Source organism: Pseudorasbora parva, chromosome 13 (assembly GCF_024679245.1).
Source record: "Pseudorasbora parva isolate DD20220531a chromosome 13, ASM2467924v1, whole genome shotgun sequence".
NCBI lineage: Eukaryota > Metazoa > Chordata > Actinopteri > Cypriniformes > Gobionidae > Pseudorasbora > Pseudorasbora parva.
In genome coordinates this window covers 18916566-18937876 of record NC_090184.1, presented here as the reverse complement: position 1 = coordinate 18937876, position 21311 = coordinate 18916566, and the positions used below count along the sequence as shown (strand labels likewise).

At 38.1% G+C, this 21311-nt stretch overlaps 2 protein-coding genes across 3 annotated transcripts in view; one reads left to right on the top strand and one right to left on the bottom strand.

Annotated features, from left to right (window-relative positions):
* lrrc75ba (leucine rich repeat containing 75Ba) overlaps window positions 1-20638 on the top strand; it is a 68427-nt gene extending 47789 nt beyond the window's left edge. For both annotated transcript variants that reach the window (XM_067413357.1, XM_067413358.1), the window contains 2 exons: window positions 15996-16341; window positions 17922-20638. In XM_067413357.1, coding sequence (XP_067269458.1) covers window positions 15996-16341; window positions 17922-18155 — 580 coding nt within the window. In that variant the 3' untranslated portion in view covers window positions 18156-20638. The remainder of the gene's footprint in view (window positions 1-15995; window positions 16342-17921) is intronic.
* ggt1a (gamma-glutamyltransferase 1a) overlaps window positions 1-21102 on the bottom strand; it is a 92512-nt gene extending 71410 nt beyond the window's left edge. The window contains exon 1 of the mRNA XM_067413355.1: window positions 20661-21102. Within this exon, the coding sequence (XP_067269456.1) occupies window positions 20661-20743 (83 nt within the window). The 5' untranslated portion in view covers window positions 20744-21102. The remainder of the gene's footprint in view (window positions 1-20660) is intronic.
* Window positions 21103-21311: the final 209 nt, after the last annotated feature.

Below are 21311 nucleotides of genomic sequence, written 5' to 3'. Positions count from 1 at the left end.
CAGGAAAGATTTTTTACTTTCCCCCAGTAAATTTTCATTGACCTCAGACAACAGTATAATTTTTTTAATGCTTATTCATGACATCTTTTAAGGAAGTGTATGTAAGATTGTGGTCAAAACTGGTACCGCAATCACTATCCCCTCTCCCCCTCCCTCTGACTCGAGGTTGCCAGATAGGCTGTAGGATCCAGCAGGAACGTTTGTAGCTGCAGTTGTGGTAACTAGAGCAGATCTGGCAACCCGGATGCAGAAACACTACTGACTTTGTGATTGGTAGACAGATAGAGGGTGGAGCTTCAGGCTAAAACATAACATGTCAACATCAACATCAGTTGAGGGCTGCAACAACAACTTTTAAATGACAATATACTGGCCAGACTACTGTTGTCAGTGATATAAATATTTGAAATAAACATGATTTCTTAATGTCTAGTAACATATCAGGGTCATTTTATGATTAATTGAAATATATGTCTTATATACAGTAATTTTTAATGTATTATAATTCACTCATCTGCCAAAATAATACAATGCCTTTGAGGCCAAAATGAATATGATATAATGTTCAATTTGATTAATTTTTTTAATCATTTGGCAGCAAATATTTGTTATTGAATTATGGTATGGTAGTCCAGCTGGGTTTTCAGTGAAAGATAAACAGAGAAGGAGAAATGTACCTTTGGTCCAGAATTAATAATGAACGTATTTTGCATCATTGATGACTCTGCAAAAACAAAATGGAGCGAGGCTTGAGTCAGACATGTCAGGGAAGACTAGAGGGAGAAAATAAGCGAACTCTTTTTAGCTCTACATGTGCCAAAATATTGTCTACACTGAGCACTGAGGATAGCAATCTGCTCATGCTCCTCTGTTTTTAACTCAACTGCACTTTGCACTTTTTTGCACCATGCAATTGATACAATAAATGTTGTATTTTTTTGGATTCAGTGTGCGCTCAGCCATTTTTACTATTTTGAAATATTGTCTTCTACATGTTTCAAAACTCCACAGACTTACATAGACTGGAAATAGGCTGTGAAGGGAACACACATTGGCGCCGTCTGAGTGCAGAACGGTTAGTCTCTGTGATTGTACGAAAGCTGACAGTAAGGAAAATGAATGTCACTCATAGCTGCTGGTTGCCAAGGAACCTGAAGTGAGCCCGAAGTGACTGTAATTCAAACTGGCGCCCGGTCGTGAGAAACCCCCCCAGATAAATGACACACTAAAATTACTTTTATTATTCTTTTACATATCCTGCAGTGGCACAGATGCACATTTGCATCTCAGTTTATGTTTCATAACCTGGAAGTATACATGCAGTACCTCATTCAATGCAAAACAAACAGTACTTAATCAGTATTTTTTGCTCCTTTTCCTGGAAATATCTTCAGATTTATATTTGAATATTAATTGTGGTTATATCCATCGATCTATAGATCGATAGATATAACCACAATTAATATTAAAATATTAATATGAAGTAGCTCAATATAAAAGTAAAATTTCAGTGAGATTTTGCTTAAAATCTAAAAAAATATGGCAGCCATACTTTGTAAAAGAAAGAAATCTTAAAACAGTCTTCAAAATAAATAAACTCAAAATAGTGGTCAAAGATGAGCCAAAGCAGTGATGTATACAATTTTTTACTGAAAGGGCGATTCTGAAATCCACTGCCACTTCAATATACCTGTATATAGTACATATCCTAATTAACTTCATAATCAAAACCTTAATCAATATTTATCTTCCTATATATATTATTATTTCCAGTTATGATTTTGCTTTTAGTTTCTTGTTTTCTATATTTCTATATACAGTAAGTATATATTTGGTCTGGCCTAGAGATGTGTGATGTGTCACTAAACACTGGCAACAAGGTCATGTGTTTGGATTTTGGAGGTATCACACACCCCTAACATGTCAGGAGTGCAGTAACAGATGTTTGCTCACTTAGCCCGGCTTCCAGAGATGAAATATGGATTTGTCTTTCATTTAATTTATTATGTTTTATTCCTTTTATATTTCCTTTTACTGAAACACTAAAGACTCAAGATGAATATTGCCTGTACTATTGTGTCCATCTCACTGAAAGAAAGCACATGTTATCAGTATGTTTTTGTAAGAACTGGTTAGAACTGGAGCTTAATCAGCTCCAACCTTGGAGAGACTGTGTATCTGCGCAATATTCTATGTTACAGATCAGTGTTGAGAATGGTGTACAATGGGCACCCTAAGAGTTCGGCGGACTTGTTGTTCTGGGCAAGCTGGCGCCTGCTCCAGATCTGGAAGGTCACTACGGGCCTAATTCTGGGGTGAAAGCATCAACAAGTGACACGTCTATGGAAACGTGCATCAGATTAACTGACTCGAGTGGAAATTTACCATGGCTTATCATTTATCATTGTCTCTGAGCCAATCAGAACCATCCACATTGCAGTAATGACGTGGATAAGACCTTGAAAGCGGTATAACTGTTGGGACAATTGTATGTACGATAGGTCGAGGCAACGAGACGGTGAGAGAGGGACCGCATCCTACAAACTTCTTGTGAGAACTGAAGCTGGCTTCTGCTTTTGAATCTAAAAACTATTCTTAAGTAAATTTTTCTTTTAATTAATTGCAATTCGGACTCTTTGTCTTCATTTCTTCACTACTGGTCCTGGGTCATAAGCTCTTAACCCCTAACATTACCAATATTTCCCCAGCCAATTTAATTAATATTTCTCTTAACTAGATATGAATATAAAAAGGTAATTATAATTATTACTTTACTTTTAGACACCTACATGTATGGCACATAGAATGCCTTGGGACAGAGAAAACATACTGGGGGTGCAGGGTTTACCTCTTAAGAAAAGTATGGGCCATTTTTATATTTTGCTCAAAGTAATAAACTACTAAAAAAACTACATTCATAATCTAATGATTAAAACTCCCATCACTAGCACAAAAAAAATTAATTAGTAATTATAAAGTTTTTTTGTCTTCCCTTGCCATTGCTAAATAATCAAAATTAGGCCTAAACATTGTTTATTATGATATTCTCTTAATATACTGAATAATAATGCAAAATATATGGGAAAAAAAGAAAACTCTAAAAGTGCCAACTCGTCACAAACCTGGTTTAGTTAAACAGTCATCTGTATGACAGACATAAAAATACTTGTATTTGCTGCATTCTCGCTTTCTACAGCATTTTAGCAAAATAATCTATTTTGCTGCTCATCATAGGATAGAAGTTTATTTGTCATTACAAATGTACAAGTACACTGCAACGAAATGTCGTTTGGAGCAAGCCTCCAGGCCGCAGCCATTTCAAGCGCTGCCACGCTCTCCAGAAGAAAAGAAAATGCAGATTTTGCAAAGCATAGCATACATACATACAAAAAACACAACATAACATAACACAGCACACGTGGTCACGTGATGGAATTTTTAGTTTGGATTGGGTTAGGGAGGAAGAGAGGAAAGAAGGAGGCTGACGGATGGAGGGGGGATGGGATGGGGGTGGGAGTGTATGATGCGAGTAAGAGTCTGAGCTTGTGTTGTGAGATTGTCAGCCATAACTTAAGATGTTTACAGTTCAGTTCTGTGGCTTGTCCTTGAATGGAGATAAGGCAGTGCGCAGGGAACGATAGCAGACCCAGCTGTCAAGCTGACCACCCAACCAAGAGAAAAAGGGAGAGGGTGGGGGGTGAAGGGTGAAGTGAAGCAACATTTGAATCCATTTAGTTGATCTTCAGTAATTTGTCCGGATCATAATCAATCAATCATTCACTGATCCTCAGCATTCCTGGAGCGCGTCCGGTTCATCATGTTTCCACTACTGTAATTAAAGCTGCAGTCTGTAACTTTTTTGGGTTAAAAATTATCCTACATAAACTTGAGCAAGTACATAACCAGCCAGTGTTCAAAACTATCTGCTTACCTTAGCTCAATCTACAACAGTAAGCTTGTAATAATGTTTTTAATTCCAGTGGTACTGGTGGATTTTAGCTGTAAAATCAAGTACATCTTTGCGTCATTAAATCACATCTGTACACATAAAGAAGGTGTCCCGGACGGCTATTAGGCTATATTGCATGTGAGGATGTTGGAGATGGAGATTTATAGCCTTTTCTCGCAGCACTTGTCAATTAAACTTCTCAATTTGATGGCGGATCCAAAAAGGTTAAAACGACAGTCAAAAGTGACGGCTGGAGATTCACCCGTTGTAAAATGCAAAAGACTTCGAATTTTCCGAGTCGCAGAAAATAAAAGAGACTTCAAATGGCTGATGCGAAAACAAGGATAAAAAGGGCTTTTAAAGGTGGCATGAACTACGTGTTTTGAAGAGGTTCAAAATGGAGGCAGAGATGGGGGGTTTTTCTCTGTTGAACAGGTAACATTTGACCTTTTTTTCAGTTGTGTTTTTCAATTATATTTGATCGATTATGTGACAGTAGTACACTTGTTCGCTTAATTCATAGTTGCAGAGTTTTATTTGTTGTGCCATTTTTACCAACAAATCTCCTAATTTGTTGGTATAAGACCATTAGAAATTAGACTGCACAGATATGGAAACTGAATTACAGGTAGCCCTAATACACATTAAATGTCACGCAATGCTGATGTTAACATTAACAATTTGAAAACAAAATATGTTACTAGACATTAAGTTAAATACTATAATTAAATACTTATATCACTGACAACAGTAGTCAGGCCAGGATATTGTCATTTAAAAGTTGTTGTTGCAGCCCTCAACTGATGTTGACATGTTGTGTTTTAGCCTGAAGCTCCACCCTCTATCTATCTACCAATCACGAAGTCAGTAGTGTTTCGGCATCCGGGTTGCCAGATCTGCTCTAGTTACCACAACTGCAGCTACAAACCTTTCTGCTGGATCCTGCAGCCTATCTGGCAACATCGAGTCAGAGGGAGGGGGAGAGGGAGAGGGGATACACCTGCAGCACCAGTTTTGGCCACAATCTTACATACACTTCCTTTAATCATAGCGAGTTATTGCAATGCTTTTTCCCTTTAGTTGGTCTGAACAAAAGTGGATGTTTAGGTACTTACTTTTTTAGATGACATTCTTATGTTAGTCATATGTTCAAACAGTAGAATCTGTGATTCTGAATGACAGTATCCACACTGGCGTGGTGACTGACAGCCGCACAGTCTCCTCAAAACATTGAATTAATCTGTGCTGTGCCGTGAGGCTCAACTCACATCAAGTTGATAATTCCGTGAATAACTGCAATTGTAGATTTCGAACAGAGATGGTGACAAAGGAAAAACTATGGACTGAAGTGTTTAAAATAATCATGTTATCTACAACTCTTACCCTGTGTCCCAGTTTGCATACTATCCATACTAAATTGTATTCGAAATAAGAATTAGTATGTCCCAAATTAATGTATGTTGAAAAGAGTACGCCAAAGATACCCAGATGGTTTACTATTTCCGGTCAGAATTGAAAGTACAGATCGACGTACACTCTAACGGCTGATATTGCCCACAACCCATTGCGAGTTTGACGGGATTTCGATTAGAGCTATAAACGTGGATAAAAAAAGTGTTAAAAAACTACAAACATGACAGATGTGCGAGAGGTTAAGGAGAGAGGTTTGAATAAAGTGGTTTGAGTGATCAATTATCAGTATTTAACCTGACAAAAAGATATTAATTCAGTGTTGTCCACATTATATTTCACCTGCAGCAGCATTGTGAACTTTTGTAATGACACGTTTGGCCATTAACTTTTAAATGCATCATTATATTTAAACTGCAAACACACAAAGAGAGTATCTGAATTAAAGACCCATGAATGGCAGATCAATGTGCGGCTCCATTTCTCTCTGATATGGTAGGAAATAAAACTGAATGTTGAGGATTTGAACTGTAACAATGATTGACGGCAGTTTAAACTGTGATGAGATGCACGTAACTAAACGACAGACAGTGTTGGGGTAGTTACTCAAAAAAAGTAATTAGTTACTAGTTACTTCTGTAAATTGTAATGAGATTACTTTACTAGTTACAGCATTTGAAAAGTAACTTCACTACTTATTACTTTACTTTCCCATTTTTTAATTAGAGTAGGCCTACATGGACAGAAATCATAGCCCTATCATCACTTAGCCTACTGTCAGCAGTGTTTATTGTATAAATGTTTACAAAATGGCACGTAAAACCATATGAAATAACCCTGTCTGCACAAAGAAATATGCCTCATGTAAAATCCACAAACGGTCAATGAAAAATATAAAAAAGGTCACTTTGTGTTTAAGAGAGAGAATAAACGTGATTTAAGGCCAATTATTTAAGATAAAGTTCGAACCTCGCTCATTTAAGAACGTGCATTTATTACTTGGACAGAGCTAGAAAATAAAGTAGAAGTGTTTAAAATGCAACGCCTAGTTCAATTGAAACGCCCTCTTTGGCTTGTTGTTGATGCAGTAAACTGAATGTTTCACCAGCAGTGAAACTGGAAAACTTAACCAGCAGCCATATCACCCTGTAGCCCAAGACTGGTTTCCCACTGAAGCTAAGCAGGGCTGAGCCTGGTCAGTACCTGGATTGGAGACCAACTGGGAAAACCAGGTAGCTGCTGGTAGAGGTGTTAGTGAGGCCAGCAGGGGGTGCTCACCCTGTGGTCTGTGTGGGTCCTAACACCCCGGTATAGTGATGGGGGCACTATACTATCAATGAGCACCGTTAAACCCGACTCTCTGTGGTCGTTAAAAATCCCAGGATGTCCTTCGATAAAGAGTAGGGGTGTAACCCCGGCATCCTGGCCAAATTTGCCCATTGGCCTCTTTCCATCATGGCCTCTTAATAAACCCCTTATCCTGATTGGCTTTATCACTCGGTCTCCTCTCCACTAATCAGCTGGTGTGTGTTGAGCGTTCTGGTGCAAAATGGCTGCCGTCGCATCCTCCAGGTGGATGCTGCACATTGGTGGTGGCTGAGGAGATTCCCCCCTTCTATATGTAAAGCGCTTTGGGTGTCTAGAAAAGCGCTATATAAATGTAATGAATTATTATTATTATTATTATTATTAATTATTATTAATTATTTATAAGGCAAGCTGACTGTTTAAATAAAAGCACTGAAATAAAAAAGTGCTGTTTATCTCTTAATCAGTGTAGGGCCATTCACAGGTCGCAGTTTTGCGGATAAAATGCGTTATGCAAGTCTAGAGATGATATTTTTTTCATCTTGAGTGCCTAAGCCACGTCATGCACGATACTATGCAAACGTATGGAAGAGATGCAAGCGCAATAGTCAAACCGGTAATCTGCCAGACCGGTAATGTTTACATTAAAAACGAAAGAAAAGTAGCGCAATGGAATAAAAAAAAAAAAAACATCCTGCATTGTCGCATTTAATTGCCCCTCTCCACGCAATTAAGGTTGCATTCATTGCTACATTAACATGTAAGCTTCTGTTTTCTTTCCAAATTATCACTGGACAGTAGAAAAGTGAAAATGTTTATCTAAAGTGAAAGTAATCTGAAGATCGCCACTGTCCCCGTCTCCCTCTCTCTTCTCGCAACAGGAGCTACGTCACTCAAATTAATCTCTATGGCAACGTTGCCCAGGCAAGCACACGCAGCGCATGCACGAAGCACGTAAACAGATCAAGACTTCACACACAGGCAAACACGACTCGGGTAACGCACAAAAGCGCGTTCCTATTGTCTAGTAAAGTAGTGTAGTTACCTATATTTTTAGTGTTATGCTTTACTTTACTTCGTTACTCAAAAAAGTAATATCGTTACTGTAATTCGTTACTTTGTAACTCGTTACCCCCAACACTGACGACAGAGTATGCTAAAGATGACGAAGTAGTATGTTCCAAAACTTGCTTACTCTTCTGCTACACACTCAAAAGTGTATACTTTTTGTTCACAAAAGTGTACATACTTTTAGGATTTAGTATAAGTGGGCGAATTTGCGCTTTACATCTTTAACAGAAGAAAGAAGCAACAAGCATGGAGTGGAAAATACTTGAATTTAGTGCGTTTGGCTCTAGATAAAAATATTAGAGGATGTAGTGCCAAAAGACCATTACCGTAAATGACGCCTCGTTTGACGTGCTGCTCACTTTGATCTGTAGAAACGATAAAATTGTGCAATTATGTCCCACGGTCGTGATGTGACCATGCTGGTGTCCGCCATATGAACACCACTGCAATAGAGTATTAGGCCCCATCCACACGAAGCCAGCGCTTTCCCAATCCAATCTTTTTTTTTCCTCATTTCAAGAAATATCTGCGTCCACACGAGATTACGAAAACTGACTAAAAACGATGTAGTTTGCATGCCAGGCCAGTGTGTGGCGCTGTAATTCTGCCACAGAAATACACTAAAAACGGAGAAGAAGAGTTGTGGCTAGCAGGGGTATAGCGGTCGGAGGTGAGGCAAAATCTCACAATAAAATAACAATAAATACATTTGCTACTTAACAGATGTGTTTTATTAATGCCTACACCTACCACAACCCAAAACATACCCTTACAACAATGCAGATACGGTAATTAAATGATGCGATATTGATGTGCGCATGCCCAGTGCCCGTAGTTGTATCCCTTAACTCTTTCACCGTGCTGGACGTAGTGTGATGACATCACCGTTTCAGAAAATATACGGATTCGCTGTACACACGAAAATGGAAGATGATCATTTTCAGATTTACCCACTTTGGGACCCGGTTTAGAAAAATATCGGATTCATGCTTCTACTTACGCCGGATCCGTGTGGACGAAACGCTGATACGGTACAAAATGTATTCGTATACAGCTAAACGCGTCTCCGTGTGGACAGGGCCTTAGTAAACTGTCTGCTTTATATCTGCTACACTTTACTTTGATGCTCCCCCAACAGACATTTACTGAGTCCTGACTAAATGTCATCCTATACCCGTAACCCTAACTAACTAATAGTCTACTAATACTCTAATCAAAAGTTAGTTAGCATGCAGTTGTTTGTCGGTCGTTAAATGGTGTTTCCCTGTGTGTTTCCTGAGCTTTTGTTCATTAAAGTTACTATTTCCAGTTCTCTAAAGTTTCGATCACCAGAGTCCGTAACATGTAGTTGTTAGAGTTATCTAGCTGACAAAATTCTGTTTAAAGTAGACTATCGAAATAAAGTTTACACAATTATATGCAATATAATATGCAATTGTTTCACAAGTAAATGTATCCTGTTTTAAGGTTGTTAAAATGTTTTACTGCACAGCTAGATCAAATAATGTTTAAGAAATCTTTTTTTGCCATGCTAAACTGGTAAAATCCCCCAAAAATTGCAATAACTAATTTGTCCTTGTGTTTAAATAATTTAGATCTGAAGCAGGTTTGGCAGGTCAGACTAACCGCATTTTCTGTCAAAAGCACCTCCCTAGCTGCCTTTTTATCTAAATTGATTGCCTAAAGCATCTTCAAAGAACATCTTCATCATTTCATCAAAGCAAACTGTCTTTTCATGGGCCAACCTATTGCTATTTAATCACAGAGATCCCTCAAATGTCACTGTTAAAAGGCAGAACAGATTGGCTTGTGAGTTAGCAGAAATGAGGCAGCAAGCTTAAAAGAACCACTGTTTGTCAAATTAAAGCCTTCGGACATTCGTATACAGCATAAACCCTGAGTGGTTTGGACCTGGAGTTATATTTGGAAAAGAAATTGAATTTGGGCACAAACACAGAAGAGCGATGCCACCTGCTACCAGTGATAGGAAAATAGAGGAAGACTGTCAGTGGGATTTCATGAAGAGATATCAGCCTTTGAGAGGATTGTAATAATGCATTTGCATCTCAGTGTGGGTGTGTATGTTTCCTTGGCAAATGAATATTCTTTTGATCTCTGTCCCGTGGTTCATGTGACAGTGCATATCGCAAGACTCGCCATATTTCCATTTCAAACTGTGCATTGTTACCGTGTGGCCCAAATCATGAAGAATTTATGTACATCTGTGGAGCTAAGTGATTTTCAAGCAGATGTATGTCTGTGCATGTATTTCATTGATCTCGATAATGGAACTAGGTCGAAATGAAGCACACAGACTGGCATAGATATGGTAATGGTTCTGATAGAGGACAGTGGAGGAGTGGAGGGGAGGTACTGCTCTTTTGAAAGAAGTTTTTCCCCTAACATTCACCTAATTATTTTGAAAAAGTGTCAGCAGATTGATTTCACTTTGTTTTTTAAAGGTGAAGATTACAAGATTAGCACTAGCCTGACGTGGTCATACTCAATTCTAGTCAGAATCTGAGTCTGAAACTGCTCCATTGGGCTGTGATTATGGGGCGTGTTTCAACCGATCTAGAAAAGACATCAATTGGACAGACCTACAACCAATCAGAGCAACGAAGCAACGCATTGTCAAATGTCAACAGAGCTCAACTGCACTGTGTTGCCAAGTCCGTGTTTTTCCCCCCGCGGGTTGTTTTCTGTGTCCGCGGGTTGGAGCGTCTATTATGTGATATATAGACCCATGAGTGCGAATTTTAGCAGGCAACCCACATTAGCAAAATACATTTAGCAAAATAACACACATTTTACTTCCCAAATGCCATTTTCCCCCCGGAGAACCCCCTGAGAAGCTATTGTTTAGGGCTTAGGTAGTAGTTGACGGGTTTTGTTGTAAAAACTTGGCAACCCTGTCTGCACACATGCTGGAATCAGGCTGGAACACACAATCTTTGCCGTTGTTGTAAAAACTTGGCAACCCTATCTGCACGCGAGATGAAATCATGCTGGAATACACGATCTTTGTTGGTGTTGTAAAAAAAATAAATAATTTAATGATACACAGAGTACTTACCCAACATGATCATCATTTCTGAGAGAAATAGTGAAGGTGAATGCATATACAAACAAGCTCTCCGTTCGAACAAATATAATCCAAGCCCCTTTGATGACGTTCATGATTATGTTACTGTTGATCATCTGTCCGTCATCGTCTAAAGCCCGCCCTGATGATTTCATTGGTCTGAACAGTTTCTGTTCGGGGATAATTACTCCTCTATGGAGCAAGGCCAGACCGAACTGCCCGACCTAAATTTTTTGTGGGCGCGGCTAAATTCGGCTGGCATCCAGGCTAGATTAGCACCATTACTGGCACAAAATGCAACTGCGGAAATAAATGTAACGCATTATAACTAAGTGCAATGCCGACGCAGTTACCATTTTCACATCCTGCGCCACGCTGTTTAAATAGCAAATACATAAATACATATTTAAATACAGTAAGCCCATGCACCAATGGGCGTACTGGTCTGAAAACAAGATTTGTTTGTTGGCTAGTTGCTATTTTGAGGCAACTGAAATAGACTGCACCATTGACCAACTGAAATCTGGTCTAAAGTCAATAGCGCTGTTTTTTGTGTGTTATTTTTAATATGCATCTATAGCCGAGAGCACAACGCACATACACTCTGCTTATTACAAACACAGGGATGTGCAGCAGCACTCAAAAAAAATGTATATATTAAAAACAAAAGGACTCCTTTTTGGAGAAGCGGCCAGTCTTTCTGCTTACATCCGGCCATGTAATTAGCGAATCTCCCATGGTGTAAGCGCAACTGGCTTTTAAAGGGAATGGGAGACAAGACTCTGATTGGCCTATTGCATGTTATGCCCAAAACTTTAAATCAAATAACACTTAAGTTAAAATTACCATCATGTACTTTTACATGTACTTTAGCATGGTAATCAATACATCAAAGCTGCAGTCCATAACTTTTTGCGCTCTAGTGGTTAATAAACAGAACTGCATGCGACTTGTGAAAGAACATTGCAGCCGGAGCTACTTCTCTCTGTTTCTGTCTATGGCGAGTCACTCAGAGACTGTGCTCCTCCGCATGCGGATCCTACCAGACCGCTCTGAAATAGTCCCAATATAAACACTTATTATAAGTGTACCATAATGATTCAGGGTAAGACAAAAACACGGTTTGGAAAATGGCTTCATGTTGTACATTCTTGTTATATAATTTTTTAAGTCTTGAACACAATTATTTATTTATTTTTTTCAGCTAATAAGCATTTTAAAGCAAAATAGATTAAAGGACAACTCCGGTGAGAAATGAACCTAGGGGGAATTAACAGATGGTTACCGAGTAGATCGTTCTCTGGGATGCGTTTTCATGTAAAACGAATGTAAAGAGTTTTATCTCTAAAAATAGATTAGCTTATAACACGAGTGTATGGGGCACAGGGTAGTGAAATTAAATCGCTAGTTAATACCACTAACAAGGCTCAAAATATCCTCACACTAACACGGTAGCATAATGAGGGTCCCTACATGCAGACTGAAGCATTGAGAACTTTGTAAAGCCCCTTTCACACTGCACGTCGGACCCGCAATATTCCCGGAACATTGCCGGGTCGCCTTCTGTGTGAAAGCAACCACGTCCCGAAATTTATTACCGAATTGAACCCGGGTCGGGGACCTAGTAACATTGCGGTATTCGACCCGGGACGAGCGCTGTGGGAACAAAAGCCAAAACTAATGCCGCAACGTGTACGTAGTTATCGTGCGCCTCTTAGAGCTTGATTTTGGATCGGTGTAAACCGAGTTCTTGCTGTCTTTCTCTGTCTTTGAGAAATTGAGAGCTCAGACGAGCTGATCTTGAATTCTCCAGTTATGAAGTAGTTGGAAAGGTTACCTCCCCTTCCTCTGCTTTACCCGCCCAGAGAATTAGGAGAGAATTCAGTTTCATGATCAGTCATGATCTCAGCTCAGGCTTTACTATATGGATTCAACAGCACCGCCACAAACAGTGAGTAACAGTGTTTATTAATGACTGATCTAGGATCAGTGATGTGTATAATCATTAAAGTTCACACAGACTTTCTTTCTAAATTGTTTAATACTGTCATTCCTGCCGCTGGCCGCCTTAATGCATCAGTCAATCAAGCCAGTGACTAAAACGATCAAATTCACGTCATTTCTGTTAGCAGCATGAAACAAATCTGTTATTTAGCCTAAATTATTAATCTACAGAGAGCGATCAAAGAACACTCTTTATAATGTTTGGATCAATCACATGTATATCTGACTGCAGTCCACACTTGACCAAACTTCCGTTTAAATGACGCTGCTCTAGTAAATATGCTCAACTGAAGCTTTTACTGTATTCATGTTGTGTGCTTGCTGTTAGCTGTGGTGAAAGCCTTTTGTGAGAGAAATAACGTTGCAAAGTTCACTTGTATTTATTCAGAGCTCTCAGATAGAAACAAAATAAACTTGCGCTCTCAAAAACTCGGGACAATAACATTTTCTCAGCAATCTTTCCCCAGCTCCGTCTCTCTCTCGACTGGCAGTGAGTGCAGTGCTCCTGCTGCTGCTCGCCTGACTAAACCACGCCCCCTCCGCACGCATCTCATTTCAAATGCAAAGATATCAGCCAATCACTGCAGTGGGTGTTTTCACTGAAGACTCACAGCAGACACGCCTCTTGAAACAGAGCATTCAAGCCAGAGGGCTAATATCAGTATAGAAAAAAATGCCTTTTATTTCTAAATTATGACATTCTTTGATGAAAAACCCATACTAACAATATAAGTACACCTCAGGAAGCATTATAAAATAATAAAAAAAATCCATGCCATGGGACCTTTAAAATGTACTTTAAAGTTAATCTTTTAAATTGACTATTACAAAGTGGACTTTTAAAAAAAGTGCACTTAAGAAACATAAAAGTGGTGTTTCATTTCAATAATATTATCAGCAAGTAGTTAAATATATATATATTATATATATATATATATATATATATATATATATATATATATAGTAAACTACAAGTAAAAATATTTGCATTTCTTTTTCACAAAGTAATGGCTTATATCTGACTTTACGAAGACTGGGAAAGGAAAAAGAATTTTAACATTGAATGACACATTCATCTCTCTCTCTCTCTCTCTGTTTTTTTTTTTTTTTTTTTTTTTTTTACAATTTTAACAATTTTGACTAGTCGAATTTACAAATCCATAAAGTACAGTTCAGTTGCATGTTGGACTTTGAACTAAATATGAATATTTTAGCAATGCTATAATTGAAACGTTTTGAAAGATTTATTGTGGGTGAGTAGAAAGGCACTGATGCATGGCACCATCATCAGAAAAAAACTCATAATAGCAGCTTTCATCAGCGGCAGGGATCCAGTTTTCAGCACGGTTTGGCAGAACAATAGTGAACTCTTGCTGTGAACCTCACTTCGGAAATGATTTAAGAAGAACATAACACTTTAGGAGGTTTTATCTTCCTCTTATAGATGTCTAATATTATCTCCTCTTATAGACTGTATGTTTCTCCAGTACAACTTTCTGTCATTTTCTTAAAAAAAGTTTTCAAAAACGTATCAATGTATTATTCTCAACCACACATTAAATAACAGTTTGCACTCATTTCTGCAATTGAGTTCATGTTCAGACAATTCTATGTTAAAATGCATTAGAAATAAAGCAACTGCACAACGTTTCTCAACCAAAGTTCTCAAGAAAAGAAGCTTCTCAAAATAAATGTATTTGCAAAACTTTTAAGTGCGCTAGCTATACCTTTGGCAAGTAACCTCGTATCAAAGAGCATTATGGTCGCTGCATTATTGGCTGCATTCCATCATAAAGCCTACAGTACTATGAAAGTGCTTCAGAGAGTACCTGAATAGTCTTTTCATGACTTTGGACCTTGCAACTACAGAGCAATTGACTCAAATGGAAGAAACAAGCCATTTGGATTGGCCAAGTCAAAGACTTATAACAGGCAATACATGCAAGAAAGCTCTTATCTGATTTCTGCAATGGGTCTCGATGCCAGCTACTAAAGCCGAAGGATATGTGCATGTAAACTGTATACATGACTAAGTCCTTGAACAAAGAATTGCAAAGGATAGTTTTCATTGAATAGATGTTTATCAGCATTGATTCAATAAAGATGACATTTACATTCCAGTGCAAACAGGTGCTTCTCACGAGTTGGCAAGCACAAATGTCAGTCAATACTACAGTGTACTCTCGTTTTTAAATGTTGTTTTATGTTTTATATCTGCATAAAACATTTTCCCAAAAGCTATTTATTTTCAAAATATTGATCTAAACTGAAATTCCAAATCCAAAAAATGACAATCAAATTCCAAAAAGAACAATTTTGAGAACACCAAATGTTCACTTCAAATATGTCTCTGAGAACTGTCTGTTATGCTGCTGAACAGCTTTTATTTATTAGTCCTTTGTTGCAAAGTCCCACCAATGTGAGACCTTTACCCTCATGTAAAGAAGCTAGGCATTACAGTTTGGACAAAAAAATGCATGAATAATTGCCCACAATCTAATACCCTTTTCATTGGAAATAGTGACTACCAGTGTATCACGTCTAGATAGGACCCAAAATGATGTGATAAGTGTCTGTATGCTTTATTAAAATCTCCCATACTCACAGTATAATAATGACGTTAGAATGAACAAAAACATGGCTTATGCTAGTTCATTAAAATGATTTACACTTTTGAAATGTACAAAATGTAGATAAAACGAATTGCTACATTTGTAGGGTAAGACGTAATCTTAATGCAAACCATACAGGCAAATATGCTGAAAAACACTCGTTTGGATTAAGCGTAGCCCACTTTTCCTCAGCACGTAATAAAATAAAAGATTATTATGGATTCTGATATGATTGCAACTTGGATTTGATTTTTTTTTTTTGGTCAAAGACTGGACAGTAAAGAACATGTAACACTCTCTGATCCCACCACAGCGGTCTCTCTTTTCCCTGTCTCTGGTTTAAAAAAATACTGAAAACACAAAGTTATTACAGAACCCTGCTCTTAGTGAAGGATTTTAATATAGAGCAAATAACCAAATCCTCAACCTCAATTTTGTTAAAGTCGCAGCATTATAAATGATCAGATTTAGAGTCCAAATCACCCTAATCTTTTTTTTTGTCATCTTATTTAATTCCTCAGTATATGACAATTGTTTTTTCCCCCCCACTTTTCAGTCTTAAAACAACACTTCAGAAGAAGCTCTGCAGTGACTCGGTGGATCTCTCTGGCATCCCTTTATCAACTCGCGACATACGGCATGTGGCGTATTACCTCCAGACCAGTGGGGGCGCTGTGATATCCGTAGACCTTAGTTTCACTGAGCTCCGGGACGAGGGCCTACGTCTACTTCTGCCCTTCCTGGGTGCATTGCCCAAACTCACAACACTGGCTCTCAACGGGAACCGTCTGACTCTTGGCATCCTTAAAGATCTGACTGAAGCCCTCAAAGAATCCAAGAAGTTCACTTGTCTTGCCTGGATTGACCTAGGCAACAACGTGGACATATTTACCATGCCACAGGTAAAACATCAGAATCTTAAAATCAATCACAGTCCCCCATAATGTAGTATTAACACTGTGATAAATACTTATTTTTGTGTAAAACACGGTTGTAGTGCAAGATATGAGGCACAGCATGGATTAGCCAAGCAAGACATCCTTGATGCTCCTGGAGCAGTATTCATTAAACAAAGAGTCATATCCCTAGTCTCAATCCTAACCTACCCCTAAAATGAAAGACACGATCTTTGTCGACATTTCATAACTAACCCCCGCCTTAAGCATAATCCTCTTCCTCACTGTAATGTTGAACTAGGACCATCAAGGATGTTGATTCAGGAACATGTTCTTCTCAGGTGAATCTCATTATGCAAGATTAATATTTGTATGACAGGTTTTCTGTCACCATTTTTGACTGGCAGGGCAAACAGTTTGATTAAATTATCTTTGAATTGGACTATTTTTCCCTGAGGAGAAGAGGATCAGTTTGCTAACATGCTTTAGGTGTCCTGAACTAACAATGAGTTAGTTCGAGACTGAACAGTCTTAGTTCAAGTTACTTATTTTCATATACTAATACATTTTTTAACTGTTTGCATTATAAACAGACATGAATTAACAATGAATATATACCGTATTATATATATATATATATATATATATATATGTTATAAAATAACATTATTATAATTAAGAAATTAACATTAACCTAGATTAATGATTATGGTTGCTTATTGTTAGTTCATCATACCTAACGCATTAACTGATGTTAAAAATGTAAGGTACTCTCAGATAGAAAGGTATTGCAAAGTGCTTCAATTATTTTTTCTTTTCCTTTAGTTTGACCGTTGTTATATATGATAAATAAAGCTGGATTTAAACCCTTTAAACCAAGTTTCTGGGTAAAGCAAAATTTGGTTATTCATGTACTGCTGGGATCCCATCTAATAAGGAGATGAACTCATCCATAGCACATGACTTTCTGGAACATCCACATCCAGACAATAGACACCCCTACCTTAATCTGCACATTGTGTAACAGAAATGACTTCATATAGAAAAATGGTGCACTCATATTACTATGAATGGGAGAAAGTGCAATGTGCATTTGGAGGAGATAAGTTCCGTCTTTTAATTAAAAGAGCCAATTGCTAATTGTTAAAGTCATCACATCACCACAGCCTATATTCTTAGACGTGCACCTGCACATGTGCATTGGCTGGTCCAGCCTGAAAAATACAGGCTTTTTTGTGTTGTTGTTGTCATGATTTGAGTATTTAGAAACACAATTTATAAGATAGTTGTCAGAATTCATTGGTGATACTCAATTTATATTATAGTTATAAGAATTCATTGGTGATTTCAAATATAAAATGTATTCGTAAGCTTGGCGAACAGCTTTGGAGAATTTTATGTTTCTCCATTCAAAGAGATAAGACCTCCACTTGCATGACTGAAATAGCTGTCCGAGAGGTGTTTCAAAGATGGTCGCCGAGTGGAATGACTTGCCTTAAAGGGACTTTGGTAACTGTCATTCTCTGTAAGAAACTGTAACTCAAAGTTGTTTAACTCAAGTTTAACTGTTTCTACTCTGTTCTCAGCCTCTTCTGGTGGCCCTACGGCGACGCTGTAGTCTAAAGAGCAGTCTGCCCACCATCTATGAGTACACTGAAGGTCAGCCCTATTGCTACCGCATGGAGAGTTCTATTGAAGAACCCAGCCATTACGAAGAAGAGGATGATGAAGAGGAGGAGGAAGAGGAGGACCTGGAGCCATGGAGCATTGGGGAACAGAAAAGTTCAGGTAGTTTTACCCTGCGCCATTGCGATAGGTGAACCAATCGTGTTCATCTGACGACGGGATCAAGAAAGAATGGGAGAGCGCAAGCAAGAGATTTCTCTTCTCTCTGTACCATTTCTCCCAGTCAACACCTTTTACCATCTCCCTCCTCTACCGCAGCTCCATGACCTTCCCATTGTGGTTATGTGTGAACCAACAGCACCACATTTAAAGAGCCACCTAAGCACCTGAACACAGCAAACGGTGAAACACAGCAGTTTGAAACGCTTTAAAAGCTTCACCATTGACTTACTGTGTTGGCAGTTGACGCTCCTTGACTCAAGGTGGGGGTTCATTGGAGGGGGCCACAGAGAGTTGCGTAAAAGATGCCGTCTTACGCCCCTCTTCGATCACAAAGAACCAGTGACGGACAGGAAAAGATGTGAATAAAAAAATCCCAGAGTCAGTCGACTGGCTGATGCATACCAACGGTGGATCTGAAGCTCTATGGATCCCGGTTTTAACTAAGGTATGGCTAGAAATGATGTGGGGTCGGGTCAAGTTTGGTCGCATTTGTCAGTGTTGCATTGCTGAGGCCGTCTCTGCCGCAGCAGACTGGACCTATCACCACTCTGTGTGCGCTCTACTAATCTCCCAACAAAAGCCATGAAACCAGCTCAACAGACTATACAGCCGACCCACGTCACGTGACGCAAGCAAAACTGCTATGTCAAGACTTTTGCATTTTCCCCCCCTTTCCAAAATGTTCACTTGTGAATACCCACGCACCACTTGTCGTGTAGTTGTGAATGATGTTGAATTGCCAGCGGCTTGTTTTTGTTGTCTACTAATGATGAACAAAGCTATCTTAGAAGACAACGGGTACATTTCAAACAAAGATATGTTTTTTTTGTTATATATGAAAGTTTACTGAATGATAGCGATTTCTTATTTATGTTTAAGTCATAGTCTACATCCTACATATACCTCTTAAAATATGTCTTGATGTCTTAAAGCATTGCTGTTCCCTTTGGAATGACCCAATGAAACGTGTATTTTAATATATATTCTCCATTCTTGTCTTGATTAGCCACGTCTGGTACACTTTACTAAAAGTGATTAGTCACGTCTGGTACACTTTACACTTTGTTAACTGTTCCTAACCTCATGTTTAAAATAACCTTGGCTGTAACAGAGTTTTTAAATCTAATTTTGACAGGCAAGTCCTTAATGTCAAAATAAATGGACCTAAAGCTAACGCGCTAATGGTTGTTCCATGGCCTTTGATTACCTGAGCACTTTAGTCTGTTTTTTTTTTTTTTTTTTCATCCGGTTTGTAACTGAAAAGCTTTGTCGTAGTCTTGTAACAACATTTTGATGTCATCCTGAAACAAAAATGAGCCAAACAAATAGTTACTGTACTAACCAGCACATTTAACAAATAGTCAAATGTCAGTTATGTATGATATATGTATTCTTTTAAATGTGTCGCTTGTGTGTGTATTTGTTTAATGTTATCTTAATGTTTTCTCAGTGTTGTCGTTGACTTTAGACTATTATATTATATGTAATATTCCACAACAACCATCTATACAGGGCCTTAACAAATTCAACTTGTATGCAGAATAACCTCTTTTTTAACTTTCCAAGACCGAGTAACACTTTACTTAGCAGAGTAGCCAGGTCGGGCTACTTTTGAGTTGTTGCTGTAGACACATTTTTGTTCTTCTGCAGGTTGATTTCCACCCCCCTATATATGATTTCTGTGCTCCAATACCCAACAAAACACCCTCCAGACATACAAATTCAGTGTCGGATTCGGCCGCCCGATGGAGAAAATTTGACTGGTCATTAGGCTACTTTTATTGCACAGACCTAACAACCCTGCAACTTTAAACTTCATGTCAACTAGCTCTCATTAGATTATTAGTTGGCTGTCTGCTTAATATCTGCTAACTCTTTATTGTGAGGTTTCCCCAAAAGATATTCTACTGACTATAAGTAACTTTGCAATTACATGTCATCTTATTCTAACCCTACCAGTCTACTAATATTGAGTTAGTTGACATGTAGGTGCAACGTTACTTAACTAACAGAATGTGTTAAAGGGGCCATCAAAAAGTGAAACCCAAGACTGAATATTAAAATAATCTGGACTTTTTATTTAAAAATAATAATTTAAGTGGGAGAGAGACTTTTTTATATTTTGCATTTGCTGTTTGGCCCTGTGTCTAAATCATTACTATTACCAGGCTTGGTAATTGGTTTGGTTTGATGTGATTATCTGGGATGTTTAAACTGCGTAATGCTATATCTGTTACTCATAAACACCATGTCAGTATCCACAATGCTAAGCAAACTAATACACTCAGTGGCAGGTTATTGATAGAGGGCAGCTTATTTGTTATGTTGTTTATGTGTAAGTCTCTGTCTGTGTCATAGTGTCCTCTTACTCTGTGCTTTAAACACCATGTATTAAACAGTTTATAAGACTGACTGTTCAACGCTTCTGTAATAAACTTTTATTGGTAATACCATGGGTGTGGCAAAATAATACTTACTTGTTTATTTTTATGAGATGGCAAATCGATGTGAAAGCGTTTGATGGTTGAAAGAGTCTGTGGGAGGCTGGTGAGGTGCCCATCTGCTGATTGATGAGCTGGAGTGCATATGGAGGAGACGCAGAGAAGTTTTTCCGATGGGGGTTGTGCTAGGATCTCTGACAGCCTGAGGGAATATTACACACTCACACTTCTGAAATGTTAAAGAAATAGTTAAATAAAAACAAAAACTCACCCTCATGTTGGTCCAAACACATATGCAGTTTCTTTCTAGAGAAAAGTAATTGGTAAAACTTTACAATACGGGTCCACTGATATGCATTAATTCATGCTTACCTTGCTTACCGAGTTAATGTATGACTAATGGTGAACTAACCCATTTATTAATGATTACTGCATCAGCAACTAATAAAGATTTTACATGGTTAATAGATTAAGTAACCATTAAATTGTTAAATATGTCATAATGTATTCATTTCTTAATAGCATATTATATTAACTAATTATTTAAATGAATGTGTTAACTACCACAACAGGTCAAAGCCATGCATTTCAACTTCCAGTTGTCAGATTTAATGAATCATTAGCTAATGATTTATTAAGGTATTATTATGTTATGACTTTACTTGTTGGGGCACATGACTATTAACT